The 19,960-nt window shown below is 41.6% G+C and overlaps 3 protein-coding genes across 8 annotated transcripts in view; 2 read left to right on the top strand and 1 right to left on the bottom strand.

Annotated features, from left to right (window-relative positions):
- Positions 1-317: 317 nt before the first annotated feature.
- On the top strand, positions 318-2,981 carry LOC136444047 (uncharacterized). Its single transcript, XM_066441504.1, has 3 exons — positions 318-638; positions 2,041-2,203; positions 2,419-2,981. Exons 2-3 carry the CDS (start codon positions 2,049-2,051, stop codon positions 2,633-2,635), a joined length of 372 nt encoding a protein of 123 aa, XP_066297601.1. The 5' UTR covers positions 318-638; positions 2,041-2,048; the 3' UTR covers positions 2,636-2,981.
- Positions 2,982-5,424: 2,443 nt separating this feature from the next.
- On the top strand, positions 5,425-13,625 carry LOC136442870 (uncharacterized). Of its 2 annotated transcripts, none has more exons than XM_066439875.1 (14): positions 5,425-5,560; positions 6,517-6,562; positions 7,159-7,277; positions 7,599-7,760; positions 8,183-8,316; positions 8,999-9,134; positions 9,671-9,869; positions 10,072-10,122; positions 10,569-10,613; positions 10,863-11,020; positions 11,238-11,387; positions 11,702-11,843; positions 12,339-12,453; positions 12,843-13,625. In XM_066439875.1, exons 1-14 carry the CDS (start codon positions 5,474-5,476, stop codon positions 12,994-12,996), a joined length of 1,698 nt encoding a protein of 565 aa, XP_066295972.1. In that variant the 5' UTR covers positions 5,425-5,473; the 3' UTR covers positions 12,997-13,625. The 2 variants fall into 2 exon arrangements, with proteins under 2 accessions (XP_066295972.1, XP_066295973.1); XM_066439876.1 differs by having other exon boundaries at positions 5,426-5,560; positions 6,520-6,562.
- Positions 13,622-19,960, bottom strand: part of LOC136442857 (sushi, von Willebrand factor type A, EGF and pentraxin domain-containing protein 1-like) — a 26,070-nt gene continuing 19,731 nt past the window's right edge. For 2 of the 5 annotated variants that reach the window (XM_066439831.1, XM_066439834.1), the window contains 10 exons: positions 19,772-19,891; positions 19,346-19,468; positions 18,702-18,851; positions 18,368-18,490; positions 16,957-17,268; positions 16,424-16,702; positions 15,545-15,715; positions 15,173-15,337; positions 14,594-14,767; positions 13,622-14,220 (listed from right to left, as the gene is read on the bottom strand). In XM_066439831.1, the coding sequence (XP_066295928.1) occupies positions 14,192-14,220; positions 14,594-14,767; positions 15,173-15,337; positions 15,545-15,715; positions 16,424-16,702; positions 16,957-17,268; positions 18,368-18,490; positions 18,702-18,851; positions 19,346-19,468; positions 19,772-19,891 (1,646 nt within the window). In that variant the 3' untranslated portion in view covers positions 13,622-14,191. Of the gene's footprint in view, positions 14,221-14,593; positions 14,768-15,172; positions 15,338-15,544; positions 15,716-16,423; positions 16,703-16,956; positions 17,269-17,470; positions 18,097-18,367; positions 18,491-18,701; positions 18,852-19,345; positions 19,469-19,771; positions 19,892-19,960 lie in introns of those variants that run through there. The other 3 variants (XM_066439832.1, XM_066439833.1, XM_066439835.1) reach the window with 3 other exon arrangements.

Here is a 19,960-nt window from a genome sequence, read left to right as displayed (position 1 = left end):
GATATGTGTTCGTGGAACTCTATTATTACTAGTAAAACATGTTCTGATATACAATCTAGTTACCTATTTGTACACAATAAGAGTTATTTCGGTCTAGAATATAATGGAATGTATCAAGTTCTATTGAGCAAGCGGAAAGTAAGTTGAACAGCTTTGAGCGTTTATCATCATGTCGTGATCAATCTATGTATGTAACAGTAAAGATCTGATCGTAAAAGGTAGGAGAAGATGCAGATACTTAGAGAAAGAGGCTTCATGCAATTTCTTACATGGGAAAATGCTATCTGTGATTACGGACTAACAAGGTACAGATTACAGATGTAAAACACGATAATCAATCATAATTGATATCATCATGTAAAGCATCAGGAGGCTTACGAGCACTTGCTGTATATCCTAGGTAACCATGCCGCCCGTGTATTACAAACAGCCATCTGTTTGTAATTACGTGGAGTAATTACGTGGGTTTCAAAAAGGGTTCGCGCGCCGCTGCAGTCTTCAGTCTTCTTCTGTGACGATCTCCAAGCCCTAAGGTGATCTTCAGATTCTACTACTAGTTGTAGGGTCTAAACATTCTCCGACGAGGGCTGACTTCCTGTCTCAGCGAAACGATTTAGAGAGCACTGACAGAGACAGAGGTAAGTGTTTCCGATTGGAGGCCAGTCCCTTTCAGTTTTCCTTTCAAGTTCCCATTCCTTTTCTGTTCCTGTTGCAGGGTATATTTCTATGGGGATTGGTTGCTAGCTCTTCACCTTTAACGTGTGCTCGAGGCACCTCTTCGAAAACGGGATCCACATTTTACGTCCACTACGAAAGACGGGTGCAGCCCCAACTTAGATGCCCTTCCCAGGACTTGAACTGTAGTCTCCCAGTTACCAACAAATTGGAGCCAGGAGCTCAACTATGAGGCTGTGACCAGTTATTTATTGTACAGGGTAGGGGTACCGCTACATAAAATTCAGGTCCGGTCCAGGTCCAGGTCCAGAGGGTCACGGGTCCAGGTCCGGACCTGTACCTGTACCTGATTATAGAAGTGTCGCAGTACATCATATTTTGGAGAGCGAGACAAACGTAAAAGTCTCCAAACGTCATGTCTGGAACGATATAATTTCTTAGGTTTGCACTTTGTCTAAAAATTATAACTATGCTCTCCACGCCGTCTGTTTACTCATCCTTTAAGTGTTTCTAGATATGATTCACAGCTAACGTCTTCGATTCGTTAAATCTGCTGTTTTGTATTTTCTTAGACCAGTTATGTGGCCGCCTACTTGTAGCCTGGTACTATGAATTTTCTAATCGGTCCATAGGCCGGTCCACTGATTTTTTACGGACCGGTTTTTTTGGACCGGTCCATTAAAAAATACCGGTTTTGTACCGGTACACGGTACCGGTACCCACCCCTAGTACAGGGACATCCCTTCATTAGCAGTTGGTTAGACCTGAACCGCTGCTAGTACATGAACATGATGCGGTCATTGTTTACTGCCATCAGGACAAAACAGACGAAAATCATACTAGATAGAACTGCCACCGGTGTTTGCTTCATGTTGGATTTTGAAAAAAAAATGAGCCCAACATTTTCTTTAAGAAACATTTCTTTAAGAAACCTGTGTCAATTGATTAAGTACCAACTAACTAGAACAAAAATTTGCAGAGGTGTGAATCGCGATTTTTTTCTGACATTTTGCGAACAAATTAGTTGGACATCTTAGAGGTGAAATGTTAGTACGGCCCAGGAAAATACACAAAGGCTTGTCAATAACTATTTTGTAATGTTAATCATGATTTGACATATATGTTGTATTTTTTTCGTCATGTAACATGTATATGTTCCCCCTAACTATTTCAACAACGTGTATACGAAACAGTTGACGTACACAGAAGACAACCGATATCTTATGGCCCTTGTACTCATCGTATCAAGACGCTATCGTTTATTTGTTCGGTCGACAGCCGGATTTAAAAGAAACTTAGGGCTAAAAACTTATAAACTCCTTGGAAAAGCTAGCATAATCCATGACTTTTCTTTTATTCTCACAGTGCGGAAGATGGCACGTGTTTTCGTGGCGATCCTCCTTGTTGCGGCTGCCATCGTAGCGACCGTGATGAGTTTCCCGCAGGAAGAGAAGAGGGGACTCCGCGTGGGACATTCGCGGGTTCGTGGGCGACTGAGCCCGTGGATTCGATACATGATGCAACAAAAGTAAGTCATCCTAGTGTCTGAAATAAGTCACAGGCATGCACAAGCACAGGTTTCCAAGGCTACCGGGATCACTTCAGCAAATACTAGTAATCATTTTATTGGATCATACACAAAATAATTTATTAGATAACTTGAAGTGCCACATCATAAAGTAGGTTTAGAGTGACATCCATCGGAATAGTTATTGAAAAATGGTTATGTTTCAACGTTAACAGGACAAATGGCAACCGTAAGGTTGGTAAGAGAATGCCGGGGGAAGCCGAAGACATCCCGAATGTGGTCAGTTCCGCCGGAGGCTACGAGGAGAAGCCGAACACTACCGACTTCGCCGAAGATTGGCGACTGAATGAGTTCCTGCGTAAACTACTCCCGCTGTTCAACTTCCCAACTGAGCCAGCCATCCCGTTGAACTACAAAGAGCCCGACTACTAGGACTCGTCGGCTGTCAAGTTAACGTTGTTGCCACAAGGTGCCATTTCCAGGTGCCATAACCTATATAATCAGTAGGTAGTCATGTAAGGAGGCCGGTGCAGTGATTTGACGATGGTTTCTAGGAGGATTGATTTTATGTGTAAGCCATTAATATGTTATCTTAGCCGTGAGAAAACTTCGACTCTTTAATACAACTTTGAAAACAGGGAAAGCAAAGCGTAACCTGAAATTGCAACAAGAAGAAGAAGACAGTCTATTGGGTGGATTCTCTACATGACGCATATTTCAGTGCACCATGGTTAAATTATTCTCACCTTGTCTAATCAAATAAACGGTGATAAAGGAATGTTGATGTCTGTCTTTTTGTTTGCTTATTTGTGAACTGCCTTAAACAACACACCAAATTTGCACATTAAAATATATTGATTTTTTTAAAATTCGGTCCTTGACAGACAAGGACGGCGTGGCACTGCACTCAAGTCTTTATAACTTATATTAACAGTGCCACGCACAGATAACAACATAGCCATTTTAATTTTGTATGACTGGGCGAAGTCAGGAAAGTCGTGTTAAGTGCCTTTCCCAAGGGCACAACATCGGTGGCGTCAGGGGGATTCGAACTCGGGACCTCTTGGTTCTGAGTCGAACACCCTACCGTTTCGCCACACGACCCCAATATATTGATTAACCTACCTACTTGAAGTATGTGTATCACTTTTATTACATTGTACTAGTAAAACATTTTCTGATATAGTTACCTATTTGTACGGAATGTATCAAATTCTATTGAGCAAGCGGAAAGTAAGTTGAACAGCTTTGAGCGTTTATCATCATGTCATGGTCAATCTATGTATGTAACAGTAAAGATCTGATCGTAAATGGTTAGATGCTTGTACTTAGAGTAATTTCTTACACAAAGAAACGCTATCGGTGATTACGGACTACCAAGGTTACCAGAGTACAGATGTAAAACACGATAATCAATCATAATTGATATCATCATGCAAAGTATCAAGAGGCTTACGAGCACACTAGGTAACAGTGTATTTCAAACAGACATCTGTTAGTTGAAAGCAAACATTTCTATGACTTGGAACTGTAACCATAACTGTTTGGACATCATCATGCAATCATGACTCACCTATGGTACAGCCAGTAGGTACCCATCGGAGTATTGAGGCTGTTGTAGCGTAAAATGGGACCCCCCTTTACGTCCCTTCCGAAATTTGAATGCAGCTCTAACCAGGATGCCCTTCCCGGAGTCTCCCAGTTACCAACTACATGTAGTTGGAACAACGGACTCAACCGTGAGGCTGCTACCAATTGGGCTATATATATAGGGACATCACTAGTATTGCAAGCTGATAACATCGACAAAATACATGTACGTTAAGTCCGGGATTCAGTCAGATATAACATTCTGTTTATCGCCCAGGAGCAACCGGCAAGACCGCGACAGTAATCAGAAAACCTTTAGCAATCAGAAAATAGGACATAACAACAAACACCGTGCCACAACGTCAAAAACAAAATCTTGACACCTCACTGGAGGCGCTCTTTAATCGTTGAACAACGTTAGCGCAAATATAACATACATTTGCATACGATACGAATTAGTGGCTTTGATATGTTCAACCGGTTTTCCAAGTTTGATGTACATACTTGTATTGATTCGTTCTTCCAGTTCATTCTGGTGACGCTGAAGAAGAGTGATGGATGTCACTCAAAATGTCCGGAAGTAATTTCCGAATCTTATTCAGTTGTAGGGTTTGAATCGTGTTGAAATATAACAGATAAAGGATGGAGAATTGAGAGCTCGAGATCGTTTTCCCTTGAGGCCTTTCGCAGATGCTGGACATACTGACGTTACACCTTGATTGATTCTAGTAAACTGCCGTCCAATAGCAAAGCGCGCCACCTATCGACCTTTCTGTGTTTGTCAACCTCCCGCTCTGAGGTTTGCAACACTTCAGAATCTCCAGTTATGTATATAGTGCAAACTTTGCAAAGGTTATGAGCGGATATACGTTATACTCAAATGAATGGTCTAGTGGGTTATAAAGTTCATGCAAACCATACGTTGCCTTCAAAGAAAGGACCGACGCCGCAGGTATCCCATTGTCTTCGAGGTGGTAAACATCCTTTGATGTTCTGAGATTTCAGCAGCAAACATTTGATTATTTTACAGCACTACAATTGTGTTTGCCACTGTAAATCTTGTCAGTTAATAATCCACTTCAAACGGGTTTATTGGAAAGTGGTGACTCTTGTTGCTTCTAAAGATTTGCAAACAATGGCTGCATGTGTACTGAGGTCGGGGAGTGTCAAGAAATCTTCAGGTTGTCATGATATTTTCAGTATGTCAACTGAAAGCTGGTCTTCCCACAATTTGGTACTTGTATGGACATCCCAATCACAGTTTTAAAACAGTTTTAAATGCCATTGACTATCCCCCCTTTCTTCAGCTGAACGGTTTCTCCTACCCCTTTCTTCAACATAGATTAGGGACGAACCAAGAATGATTGTAGACGGGTGGTTTTTCACCTTCGAAAGTTTTCGCACACACATTTCCCTATGAATCCTCTTAGTTCACGGCGGTGATATCGTCAAAAGATAATCCGCACAGAGAATAATTATCAACCGCAGACAGACGATCAAGTCCTTTATTCTCATGCCTGTCTATAGACTGATCTATCGGTTTACACAGTCTCCGTATTTGCTTATGCACGTAAACCCTGTATATCCCCCGCTGGGGTGAACAGTGATTGCCGCACTATCACATCATCGTCGATAAAGTAGAAAAGCTTGTGGCAACAAAACGACAACATCCATACGCATATGGTAAAGACAAGAGGAAGACCGAGGATGAGTTGGAAAGGCTCTCTACTGGTCACGCTTGCTGTGGTACTCCTGGCCCTGGTCGAGGTAAGTCCTAGCCTGGAGTCCAGCCTTGTTAGGTTTAGTTCGCTTCCGACCAAGGACATTATATATAATGTCCTTGCTTCCGACTAAAGATCACTAAAGGCCCCCTCGCATTGGGCTCCGGCACTGCGGCGGCACTGCCACGGCAGATTTTTACGGCACCGTCGCGTTTCTTTCACCAATTCTCATTTGCACTCTCACTGACGTGCGGCGCATTTGCATTTGAAGCCTAGATGAGCACGTTATTGAATGAACTTTATTGTTCGACCATCGTATATGGTACAATATATGGCACTAAATCAACAATACTGCAAGGCTAACCTATCCTACAATTATAAGTACAAAACATTATCGATAACAGTGTATGAATTGCAATAAAGCCATGTATGGATGATTTTTTCCCTCGCTTTTAGGATGAAGTATAATGAAATTGACCTATGTAGGTGGTATAAGAGTTGGACATGACAACAATACATCGTTCTGTGTACCAGATATGGTGAAGTTAGTCTAAGTAGTAATACTTTGCAGCGCATCTCTCTCTTTGCCATAAGTGGGACAGGCCATGGCCATCACAAATTGCAATTTATCTTCAATATTTTCGTTACATGTGGGACACAATCTGTGAGTGCCTGGTGTGTTGTGGTGTCGATCCTTTTCAACTTCTAGATAACGTGCGCTGATTCTCAATGTAGTTACTTCTTAGAAACGGTTTATTATGAATTGATGTGATAAAGTCTTCCCTGCTAAAGTGATTTTTGATTTTATAAAATGTGTGGAGTTTACTGATATTTCTAAGTGGTTCCCTCCAGCCAGGGAGAAACGTGAGTTTCACACTTTCTTTTTCAGCTTAAAGTGCGAAAATTCTCCAGAGTCTTTCAGAATATTTTCTTAAATGACTGATAAATATCAAACATTGTCGGTTTTTATACAATTATGATATATTGTATTAAATTGAATTGAAGGTGACAGGTGCCACAAAAACAAGACGTCAGACTGATTGTGAAGGTGAGCAATGAGTTTTGTATTGTCCTCAACATATACCCGGCCCGTTGCAGTAGCCTCTATCAAGCTCCGCGCGATCGCTGGGAAAATAGTAGAAATCGGCCAAATAGAGTGAATAATATGCCAGGGGTAGTCCGCTATACAGTGAAGCTCAATAGGCGATCCACGGACAAAACGGAACTTTACTGTATAGCGGACTGCCCTGTACAGCGGAGTACCTCGGTCGATTTCTACTATTTTCCCAACGATAGGACGGGGGCCTGGTAGAGGCTACCGTTTCAGTACTGCGCCCGTGTTGAAAATAGTTACCCCCGCCCACCTCCCCATCTTATATATGTACGTCGCATTATACTCGGAAAGCAAACAATTTTGATATTCTTGTATCTTAGATATCACATTGTTTATCCAAGAAGGTAGAAAGATCTAACTCTACCGAGAGGTCTGTTTCTCTCCCATTATTATCTCCCATTTTGCGCGTGTGACAGATTATGTAATCTGTAGGGAGGGCAGCGTTAAAAATGGCGGCAACTACTAGCCCCCGATCGAAACATCTGCTTGGGGAATAAGATTATGTCATACTTTTCTAATTTGATGTGTAGGGGAGAGTGGTCGCTTTAAGACCCGGCGCAGTTTCGTGTACAGCTATGAAGCTGTGACAGAGACGACCCTGGCAGCACAAGGCAGCCGGTTCTGGTCCAAGTTGTCTTGTAAACTACAGGTAAGATATCAATGATAATTTGTCATAAATGCTAAATGTTATATTTACAATCACAAACATGTATAGAAGGCTAAGCATTGCGTATGACGTACAATGTATATTTGGGGAAAAGGACAATAATTTGAATCATAATGTCGCTCATGTATTACGTCAATGTACAACGTAACTAGTTATTGTGCATGTATGCTGTAGGTAGATGCATTTTGGCCATGCATGCATAAGGTTTTAGAAAGTCGTACTTAAACACTAGGCAATACATAGACCTGTGTGGCACTACTAATATACTTTTGTTCAATCATTATCCTTTCTATGCACATGCAGATAGACTATCCGGTAGGCTGCCTGCTGTCTATGTCCGTCAGTGATTGTACATTTTCCTCGGTGGAAAGGGAGACCAAGCCCGACAAGGATGAATGGCAACCCCTGCCGCACTCGAACGAGCTCGCACGGGAGCTGGAGAAATCACCCCTCTACTTCCGACAGGTAGAAACCGTGTTGCACGATGGGAATAGCGTGTACATTCGTTTGTGTGTGTGTGGGGGGGGGGGGGGGTGCATTTTCAAAAATCAAGATTAATGATGAGAAGCTAGAAAGATAGAGGGAATGAGACACGATAAAATCATACAACTGAAGATTCTAAAGGTTCCAACATAGTGCAGTTGTTTTCGTTTATCTGCGAGCTTATGTTTGACCAAATCAATGTCCCAGGTGTTTAACCCAGAACAAAGCATGTGTAAACCTTACATTCGCAGAAATCAGTTTCATAGGGAAATTCACAGTGAACAAATTTGTGACCCACATTGTTGAAGAAAACGAAAATTGAAGAATAGATGAATAGATGAAATCTATCAAAGTCAAATTCTTGACTATTCACACTATGATGCACATGTATCTATTCTTTAAAGGAGAATGGCCTGATCACTAGACTGTACCCGCTTGCCGACGACCCACCATATCTTGTCAACATCAAGAGAGGAATGCTGTCACCCTTACAGCTGCAGGTGAAGGACGGATATGTGCCGGACTCGGAGTCACACAGGTACTAAGTAACCCAAGAACACGTTCAGAGGATACAGCTTTTAATTCGATTCAATTTCAATTCAATCTTTATTGAACAAACTCGCAGAAACACTAAGTGTGAATTGTGATGTTCTCACAAAATCGCGATAACCAGCTTCAAACAAATGTCTGAATATGTCATCAGAACGGGTATATGTTAGCCTAACCAAAATGGATTCTAAATTTTATATAGATTTTATTTTATGGATTGAAGGTGTCAATAGACGAGTGATTTAGGACAGCGAGAACGGGATCGAGAGGTTACGGGTTCGATTCCTGGCATTCTTGCCTAGACGTTGTATCAATTGAAAATGCATCTAACATGACTACCCCCACTTCGCCCAGGTGTAAATGGGTACCTGGCTTCTGTTTTGGATGTGGAAAGGTGCACGTGGTGGAATTAGAGGGATGGGCTCCGCCTTTCAATACCGTGCCCAAGATTAACGGCCCACTACCCCCAAGGCTATGGGATCCCAAACCTTTCAAATGTGATACCACGCGCACAAGACCTCTTGACCATGCAATTTCTTCATGGACACTGTATGACCATTGTGTAGACATTGCTAGATACAAAGCTACATTCATGTACAAAATGAATTCCCAGAAAATACCAAAGTATTAGTGATGAAATGATTTAAGATGTCTCTTTTCTCCATGAACAGTTACCTAGGTGCACATGGCCGCTGTAACGCTGACTATAGCGTAACAGAGCGCAAGGAGGGCTCTGACATTCCAATCAAGATGGCCGTCAGTAAGAACCTGGCCGAATGTGTACAGCCTACGTCGGACGAGGAAAATGTAAGACGTGCCAGAGTGCTAGCCTCTACCAGGCCCCACAGGTCGTTGTAAAGAGTAGAAATTGACCAGATAGATAGATAACATGCCAGAAGAGTGATCCTGCCGGGGAGTACACCCAGCTAGGTCGCAGACTGTTCTCCTCGGTCGGCCAACTACTCTGACATGTTATCTGTCTATTTTGTCAATTTCTACTCTTTCCAGCGACCTATAGATGGGCCCTGGTAGAGGCTACCAGAGTGCTAGAGTTGTTTTGCTCTTCATAGCCACCAATATCTATCTCATCGTATTCAATTCTACTTTATTTCTGTAAAGGAGTGACGTATTGTTTTGGCTTGTCTGTACGTCTATCCGTCTCGCTGTGTTTCTGCACTCTCGACAAGTTTCCGGTGTGCTCTGTCAGACGGCACTTACCCTCAATGAGATAAAGTCTGCAATCTCTGATTGCCTTGCCGGACGCTAGATTTCAGCAGTTTGTGAATTTGTTTGACTGTGGTTTAATGTGATATTCGATTAGCGCCTTTTGTAAACTTGTACAGAGTATTCCTAACGGAGCGACACAGGAGTGTGAGTACTCGCTGAAATCGTCAGGCTCTGGCATGATTGATCACGTGACGTGTCGGGAGACATTCCCAGCTCGTCCCGAGGATGGTGATTCCGCCAGGTCTTCAGTCATCGTCCAGAAACACAGAGTCCTGCACGTCAAGTCATTGCCTAGCTCAGCTACCATAAACCTCGGTGGGTGCTAGTCCTCTTATAAGATATTCAACCTATTTATATACCTAGAGAAACTATTACCTCTAAGACAAGTAAACCAAGTTAAGTACTGTACGCAGCTTTTAATAAAAGTTGCCAAAAATAGAATGATATTCGAAGATTGGCGAACAAATTGTTCTCGTTCCCCAAATCCCAGACTGAAAATGTTCCGATTTTCCTGTAGATGGAACAAGGATATCTGACCTAGCCTACGAAGAGGGAGGAGGAACCCCATGTAAGTGTTTGCTATATATTCTTTAACTTAATTCTGAAGTGGGACTTAACTTGCATACAACACAAGTTAAGAATTGCGACTCATCCAATTTTCAACCCGTAAAATTCCTCTGGTCTTCTTCGGGATACCCGAGTACCCGATTGGTCAGGATAAGTCCCCTTCCGGAAGTGTGACGCCAATGCCGGGTCAAAGGTGGCTGGAAGTCGGTGCCGACCCCCGTCTTTGTTTAGGGACGGTTGATGGGTCCTGATGTAAAAAGCTTTTGAGTCGCAATTCTTGTGTTGGAGTCGAGTTAAATCCCTTTTGACATTACAATGTACTAATACAGTCAAGCTTTCATGCTATATCCATGATATTTCCATCGCGCAAACACGCGCTTTGCCTTGTCGAAATGTACCTTGCTGACGATAAATTGGCTAAGCGTCTTGTCCCTCTTCACTTCGCAGACGAGGAAGCTCTAGATTCTCTCGGAGAAGAATATTCAGACGAAGGTAGGTTGAAGTAAAACCAACAAAATCATCTTTTGTAGCTAACGACTACAATTAAAATGAATAACGATTTTGGTCTCTGATATACATATCTGTTGTAGCCTTTGTATATATTGTTGTGTTGTTTGTATGTAACCCTATCTAAAAAGCAGTTCTCAACCACCAAGAGAGACACACTAAGGCCTGTGCAAACATAAATGTGAATGATTAGAATATATGAAAAACAGTTGTGTTTGAACTTTTTGTTCTTAGAGTGTCGTGTGAAAGTCGGGATTGAATCGGGCTTTATCCTGGACACACAGCTCTCTGCGTCATCCTCGCACGACAACTCGACAGGTCCCGAAAATGGCCGAATCGGTATGCCATCGGCTTGGGTACCCAACGTGCAGAACAAAAGGCAATGGTTTCAGGTAGGAATTTCTGCTGCTATTTTCTTTTCAATGAAGACGAAAACAGTCCAAAGCATTACTATAACAACATAGACCAGACCGAATACAGTACGCATGCGCATGTCACATATACACTCGTTGCCATGGTGATGTTTCGTTTCCCCCGCTTCGTCTCCTACAATTCCGTGATTCGAAAAAAATGTCTATGGAAGGATAATTGTCTTTAATTGTGTCATAGGTGGACTTCCGGAAACGCCGTGTCCTGACGGGAGTCACTACTCAGGGACGAGGCAACTTCGACCAATGGATGACAAGGTACAAGTTAGAGCACCGGAAAGACGACACCGCAGATTGGACCACAGTGACAGATGAGGACGGCCAGGAAATGGTACTAGTACTAACCATTTTCTCGAGCGATTTTTCAGGGAAAATAAAGAAAGTAGAGAATCTGAAGCCTTTCGTCAAAGATAGAATGTCAAAGGCACAGTTATGTTTGTAGTTTTTCTTATTAAATCCACAGAAAATCACTCATGTCTAGTCTGAAATTGCGCTGGGGTTCTACTTGAATGCTATCCACATTTGGAATAACGGAATGCTGTCTACGTACTGCCGCTTCAACTTCGTATTGCTCGAGGAATACGTCACTGATTCTTGCCATTGATTCATTTTCATCAAGCTACATGTATGTACTTTTCATTTCAGGTTTTTGAAGGGAACTCCGATGACAGTACCCCGGTGACGCGGTATCTGTCCCAGCGCATCAACACGCAGTTCGTGCGGATCCGGCCAGAACAGTGGCACGGTGGCATCGCTCTGAGACTGGAGATCCTGGCGTGTCCAAGAGGTACTAACAGTAACTGTAGCTGCTTTTAAGTTCGCAGGGATTTAATTTAACGGTCAGGAGAACGTGGAGTGTTCGCGGTGGTTTTAAGTTCGCGGTTGAACCAAAGGGGTAGGCGGGCAGAAGACAGAATAAGTATTTTCGCGGTAGTTCAAGTTTAAGTTTGCGGTGAAGAGGTCACATTGAAAACCGCGAAAATTAAACCACCGCGAACATTTCAATTTAGTTTTAGCCAGGCAGTCCTCACTCCTATTATCGGTCACATAACAGATATGTTGTAAAGATTGAGAATTCAAATCGTTGTCTTCCATCGATAACAGTGCTTATTCGGCAAAAATACAATTAAAAAACGTTATTCTTCTTCATGTTCATCTTACTTTTATCTATCAAGGACCAGATACTTTTGCATCTTTTCATAACTTCTTCTGATCATGATCAATGCCTTAGAAGTGTCAGCCAATTATGGAATAAAGTCTAAATGACATGTACTTCTTTTAGATACAAACTGCACCGAAGCCTTTGCTGGAGGAATGCAGACCTGTTACGTCAGTCGCGACGAAGAGGCTGCAGCTACGGACGACGATGACGACAAAGGAGGAGATGACTTCTGCAGGTACTTCTATTTACTGATTCTTATCCTTAAAGCTCTTTACTCACGCAGTCACTCACCTTAATTCACTCACTGACTCGCTCACTCACTCACTCACTCACTCACTCACTCACTCACTCACTCACTCACTCACACATTCATTACTTTTTCATTCATTCATTCTTTCTTTCTCTTTCCTGTACTTTATTCCTCCCTTGGGAGAGCGATGCATAGTTTTACAAAGTATTTACAAAGGGGATGCCATGACACTTAACATGTGGTGCATGGCGATCCTGTTTAATAACATAAATTATATATATAAGCTCATGGTTTGAACATGCTTTCTTCACGGAGTTTGCTGATGTATTCGCAACAGTATCTGATGTAGTTTTAATTTGCGTCCTTAATTACAGGACCGAGAAGTGGTTGTACGACTGTTTTGAGGACGCCCTGCGTGGATCCAACTGTCCGGATGACCAGGAGGTGGAGCTGAGGACCAAGTACATCACCACTGGTGCGGAGCTGGTGGAGATGATGTGCAGCGAGCCGGATGAAGACGAAGACTAGCATGTTCGATCAAGTGCAATAGCATAAGGCCACACTGACTTTTTTATGAATGACATCTTTAAACTGACGCAAACGCGTGCAAAATAGATTCTTTAAAAATGACGAGCAACAGCAAAATATGGATAGATGTTAAAACCCAAGCCTGGATTATCATATGTAAGTGATGGAGAAGGTTACAGAAACAATTGAATCATTGTATGACAAGCAATGCATCCTTTATTGTTAATCTTTTAGGAAGCAGGTAGGTTGTCTTTCAGCAGGCTATTTTCTACACGTCTTGTTCTTTGATGGGATAGATTGTCTTCTTGCGTTGACGCAAATCTTCTTCTGTAGTTCATAGAGGGTATGATAATGATACAATACAATGATACATGGTATGATTTCTTTTTCTTTTAAAACCGATGCGCGCGTGGATGTCATCTACACATCAAGTCATTGTGGCCTGACTTAGAATTCTTATACTGATATTCACTCGCTTGTACTTTTTGAATGTATCTATTCTAATTTGTTCAGCAATCAGTAAACCCGTAACTTGATCATACACCAATGTCGTGATCAGCTACGCTTCACCACTGTTCACTAAGTATCTAGTTGTATTCAATGAAATAGATGACTCAGTAGAAAATATAGTCTCTGTGCTTTATTGTCTTCTTTTCGTGCAAGACGTGGATAAAACTTTTATTTATTCTGACACAAGCAATACTTCAGAATTAGATGTAAACTGTCTTCATATGCATACAATGTTTATACGTTATGGTTTCTGGCCAATTTTTTGTCACCTAAAACTTGCTAAAGATAAATCAAGTGCAGCTTACATTCTTACTCTTAAGATATAGTAATATTGCTATCGGTCAAGTATAAAAAGAAACACAATTAATGAAACGAAATTAAAAGTTACGTATACAACTATTTACATCTAGCTGCAATATCAAACTCAAATATTCCGAAAAGAATTATAATCATATGTCATACCAAAATCGCGTGAAAAGTTTGGTAAGCATAATTGCTTCTTTATATCACAACATGTACAAAAAAGTATTTTGTAGCAATTACTTTGCTGTTAAAATGACGAGAGAAAATGCTCAAAATTTCTACTAAAATATTTGACAATCATCCACCATTAGAATGAAAGTTGTTGACAATTATATTTTACGCTTTATTTGGACATCCTTGACGGTGAAATTCCTCACCCCTCTTAATTCTCCGTTTGGTTTTCGTCGCATTCTGTGGAAAGAAAACAACTTTTTATACTTTTCATACATCAATTCTGGAGGAACGGTCACACAGGCAAGTTATGGCAATAAAATATGATCATGTGAAAATAAAAATAAAGCCTTTTTATGTCCTCTCTCGTATGTACAGTTATAAAATTTATATTTAACAAGACTTGCATAATCAATGGTGTTTTGTGTCATAATGCATCATTGCACTCCATTTCTAATTCTTTAACTCTGCAGTCAATATAAAAACATGAACAGCTTTAAAACAAAAAAGACACTATCCAACCGAGTAACTTTTAATTGTACTGTGTATCTTTATACCTGAATGTCTAACCTTTATTGACGTTCAAAACAAGCACTTTCGTAAGCATCGTTACCTGGGAGGCTGCTGCCATGAGACCATTGGCCGTTAGCGCGGCAGGTGGAGGTTGCCGGTCCTTGAATCTCAAACCCAGGCGGACACACAAACCGCACCATACTGCCTGCTGTCAGCTGGGACCCCAGGACCCGGAGACGGCCTTCGCGTTTCGGCAGTTGGGGGCAGTCAGCCTCTGTAGTACAGAATAGATGTATTAAAGAATGAGTCCTCACGTTCTGTTTTACCTGAATCTATGCTTTGCTAAGATTCTAAAGCCTTGGAGGAATCCCGTTATGAGTACGTGGCAGTGAAAAAAAGATTGAGCTCAAAATAGATCCCTTGATGATGCAGACAAATAAATCAACCTGAGCTTACTTAGAGAGCAAAGTTACAAACAAACAAAAACAAAACAAAAAAACAACAACACATAAGTTGGTTCGGTAATGGATGAGTATGAATTATTTCTATGGTCTATAAGCGTTAAATTGAATGATGATATAACAAGCACATTTATCTATCATCATTATTATCAAACAAATCCATTATCATTAAATATATTGTTATTTCAACTATTTTATCAATCTCTGAAGAAACCTACTTTTACAGACGGGGTCTTCTCCGCTCCAAACACCATTTAATTGGCAGGTCCTTTCTCCGTCGCCTGCCACCATGGCGTAACCCTCGTTACAGTTGTACTCCACGGAATGACCCGATCCTAGCCGAGCTCCGTTCTTCACTTTCTTCGACTTTCCACAGTCATGTTCTTGATAGAGAAGGTGAAAATATTTCCACCATTTATTAACAGTTATAGTGACATGATTCTTTATTACGTGATTTACGGTAATAGAACAATTCTGTCACACGAAAAAATAGCGACGAGTTTTTTTTCAAGAGCCATGGTTGTTAGAAAGACAAGATGATACTCATCTCAACAAATTGTTGGTTTAATATATGAAAGAACGTTCCTCACCTATACACCTCGGGAGTGACCCTCCCCAGTGCCCAGTGATGTCACACCGCAGCTCGGGGTTACCCAGTACGCGGTACCCGTCGTTACACACCACACGTCCTACCGTACTGTCTGAGGAAGACACCTCGAAGATGCCGTTTTTAAACTCTGGAAGCTTGCTACAGGAGCGATCTGTGCAATGAGAGGAAAAATAGATGCAAACAACACTAAATGAACCGTTCGATTCCAAAAAAATGATAATCATACTAAAAGTGAGGTCACATGTTCCTAGACAACACACCGAATCAGAATCAGGTCGAGGTTTATTCAAATTACAAGTGTGACATTTCATTATTGCTGTGTCAAATAACATATTGAAATACATATGATGCCATGATCAGACCATCACAACGCTATCACTTTATGTAACGTTTTGTTTTGAATCAACACAACGTCGTCTGCATTTAACTATCCCCTTGTCACTCCAGCAAGCTTAAGTAGCAACAAGCAAATAACATTGAAAAGCACATCGCCACTACCTACATTACATTACAGATCTAGAACTTGAAATAGAGGACCAGTTCAAGTCTCCATCCAAGGAGGTTATATATATAACCTCCTTGCTCCATCATTACTGAGGCAGGGTGAAGAGCAGTCATAACTGGTGGTCCAAAACTGAACACAACATTGCTAAACTCATACAGATATGGAAGAACATAAACTCAAGGTCTCGAGGCCAAACATAGACTGCAACACGCACGTCTGATTCCAACCTTCAACACAGACACACATACAGACAGACAAGCCAGAAACAATACTTCACTCACCGCGGCGTGGAGCTACCTTAGAAACATGAAGCATTGTACTAACAATTCCGTGGAAAAAGAGACTTGTGCCAACCTGTGACACAGCGGTATGTTACTTCCAAGTACTTCTGGGTGCCGACACAAGGGTCACCGAAGACTCCGTTTTTAGCTGACACAGCGCACTGCTGTGAGCCCTGACAGGCATCCCTCACAATGGACAGGCTGTTGGCTGCTCGACAGTTGGTGGCGCATTTGCTACAGGGACAGGCGTGCTTAGTGGACGTCCGGCCGTAGTTGGCGTCATCGATCAGCAGAGTTTCTCCCGCTGGGCAAGACAGCTGCAAAGTCTTCCGCTCGCAGACCGAGACTGTTTCTGTATCAGTCATCACGGCAGAATTTCCGTGTCAAGATAACCTTTATGATGCGATTGTTCGGCACAGAGATAACGGCTTTAATACCGCAAGGAAACAGGACGTTGTTTTGCCACAAAATTGGTATACGTATCAACTATAAAAACAGTAATGAGGTTTTGGTCTTATCATGGTATCGGAGACACATATAGATAAATTTCAGGTGCATCGTTTGATACAATTATTTTGACATAGAAGGGAATGTCGAGCAACCTACCGGATATAATTTCGTAGACTTGGTTGGCCCATCCCCCTCCCTCCCCGTCCGCCTCACAGTTACTAGACGGGCCGTACTTCTGGTACGTGTCCCTGGCTGTTGCAGACGAGGCACACCATCCACCATGTTGGATGGCAAAAACATGGTAACCTCTGTCCTTGGCCACTTGATAGCACTTCTCAATAGGGTTGTGCCGTCTTCTGTACTGATTATCCAGACGAGGATCTTGCCCTTCAAGAGCCGGAATGGCGCGATTTCCCGTGTCTTTCCAGCAACCAAGGCTCCTGTATTTACCTTGTCCCTTTGTTCCAGCTAAAATATGTGAAAATTAGAAACCCTTACCAGATGAAATCCATGCCAATATGAACACGCTCGTCTATATAGCTTGTTGAAAACAGGTGTGAAAGTATAGAAGCAGAATAACAACCAAAGCATATAGCCATTGCCCTTAATTAGCAGGTTGGAAAGACTGAATGGTTGAAGAAATTTAAAAAGAAATTGTCAGTATCTGGCAGTTAAAGGAATTGACTATGGAAATGTTTGGGATGTATATCAACATATCTTTTTTAGTAAATAAACAACGAAAAGAATACAATGTACGAGTCATGAATAATGACACTTTTAGGAAAACACATTACATATTGTCTAGTGAAGCTTGGTAGTTTTCTTAAAACCAGACAATACCGAAACATTCGACTTCCATAAGATCAACTTTGTCAAAAGGAAAGTGGGTCAACACCTGATGAAGGACGTTGGGTTCACAAGTAACCCCGACAGTATTCAACCTGTACATGGAGAAATTCTCTGAACGGCAATAATCAGAAAGACCAGCTGGAAAGATAGGCTGTCAGAATGTCTCTCCTTTGTAGCCTCTTGCGCAGATTCCAGAACTATACGTACGGCCGGTTTTCTGGGTAGCTCTGTATCATCCCAGGGCCATATTTTAAACCAAAAGCATTTCTTCTTCTACAGAGTAATGGAGAAGACAAATAAGACGACGAATGTCAAAATCCCATAGATACAAGGAGTATCAGAGAAACTCCGGATCCAGGCGTGGATCTTTCCCCTCAAGCTTTGAAATGGCGCGTTTACTAGTGTCCTTCCAGCAACCCAGGCTGGTGTACCTACGGCTTTCACTTCCTGTGCGAATAAGGGGGTAATATGGCAAGCTCTGGGTAGATCTTCTGCACGTCTTGTTCTTTGAGGACCGGAGTAGGAAGATTAGTTTCTAAGGACTGGCGAAAGTAAATACAACACCTAAGAGCTTTTGCCTGCTCTGTCCCAGTGGTGTAAAGACAAAGTCCCAAAATAGGTTTTATGCGGTACAATCTATCCCATTCATTGCTAGGGAAACAAGGAAACCAATGCCTGCATGGATGTCATCCATGAAATTAACTCAGTGTGGTCTTACCTTGGCACATCTTGCCATCAGGAAGTAAAGTATACCCCGGGTGGCAGGCACACTGAAAGGACCCAAGTGTGTTGATGCAGAGTTGAGAGCAACCTGCCGCACCAGTCTCGCATTCATCGATGTCTGTAGGGGAATAAAACATGCAACTCAGGACGGTTTATGAAATACGTTACATGTATATAAGAATTAAAGTAATTCGGCCACTACTGTAGTATCAATAATATGTTGTGTGTATGATATTCTTATTCATAAAATGTGTATATTACCGAACTAAAACCTTAAACGTTGCAATAAGATACATCATGAACAATACAAATGTAAGTAATTATCAAACCTTGACAAGACCTGTCGTCACCACTCAAGACGAGCCCTGTTGGACATCTGCATTCATGGCTGCCCTCCAGGTTTACACACGTGTGACTACAGCCGCCATTTTGTAGCTGTTGACCGTCTCTCAGTTCGATACCTTCGCATTCATTGACATCTTAAGACAAAATGCAAAATGTTTGAGGGATTAAAAAACAAACAAACAAACAAACAAACAAACAAACAAACAAACAAACAAACAACCCAGATGCATGCGTTGAATCTTGCAGTATATTTTACATTTTGGTCTGCAATCCCCGTATCCAAGTACAATAGTGCCAACTTTAAAAGGAATCTACCATAAATGATTTGTTATGTATCCAGCACTTGAATTTGCTGTATGATATCTAGTAGGCCAGGGATATTTGGATTATCTCTCATTCGCAGCATGTATTATAATTCTGATATGAACTCCTTGCAATATGGCAATGTATGTACCAATGTGTCATGTCAAGTGTCAAGTAAGTTTTGTTTTCCAATCGAGTAAAGCTCACTTGGTAATGAGACCATGATGGTCAAGGCCAACATATTTCTATGGATGATAACATGTCTATCTTACATGCTTAGTAGTCCTAAAATTGGGTTATTGTATAACGATGAGCCTGAACGTACCTACACAGGACTTCTGGTCAGCACCAAGGACATACCCAGGGTAACATGAGCACAGATGCGAGCCGGGAGTGTTGATGCAGTTGTGATCACAGCCGCCATTTCTTGCAGCACATTCGTCGTCATCTGTGTAGACGAAGCAACATATCAGGAAGAGTACACGGGAAATTATGAATACATTCAATGGTATGAATAGTAAAACGTACAACTGGCGTAAAGTATAGTGTTTTTCCCTGCAAAAACATTATTTCTATTTACGAGATTTGTTTCTGTAATTTTCTCAATGTTTGTAGCAAAGAGAACTAAAAAAATGTAAAATCTTTTGCTCTTTTGCTTCTTAGAAAAAAGCAGGAAAGGTTATCAATATTAATTTCCCAGTTATTTTGCAAGGTTTTACATGCATTGCAAGGATGTGTTCCCTTAACATACCTATGCAGTGGACCTCGTTGAACAGCTTGAACCCTTTCCCGCATTTACACTTATAACCCGAGCCTCTATCATGGCACTTGTGGTCACATGGAGCGTTGTTCGGTCCACACTTGTTGGTGTCTGTTGGAAAGATATAGGTACCATCAATCTTTCTAGATTATTACATGGATTAGTACATCAAAGTAAAAC

Source organism: Branchiostoma lanceolatum, chromosome 10, assembly GCF_035083965.1.
Source record: "Branchiostoma lanceolatum isolate klBraLanc5 chromosome 10, klBraLanc5.hap2, whole genome shotgun sequence".
Lineage (NCBI taxonomy): Eukaryota > Metazoa > Chordata > Leptocardii > Amphioxiformes > Branchiostomatidae > Branchiostoma > Branchiostoma lanceolatum.
Note: the sequence above shows the minus strand (reverse complement) of the source record. Positions and strands in the feature narration are given on the sequence as shown.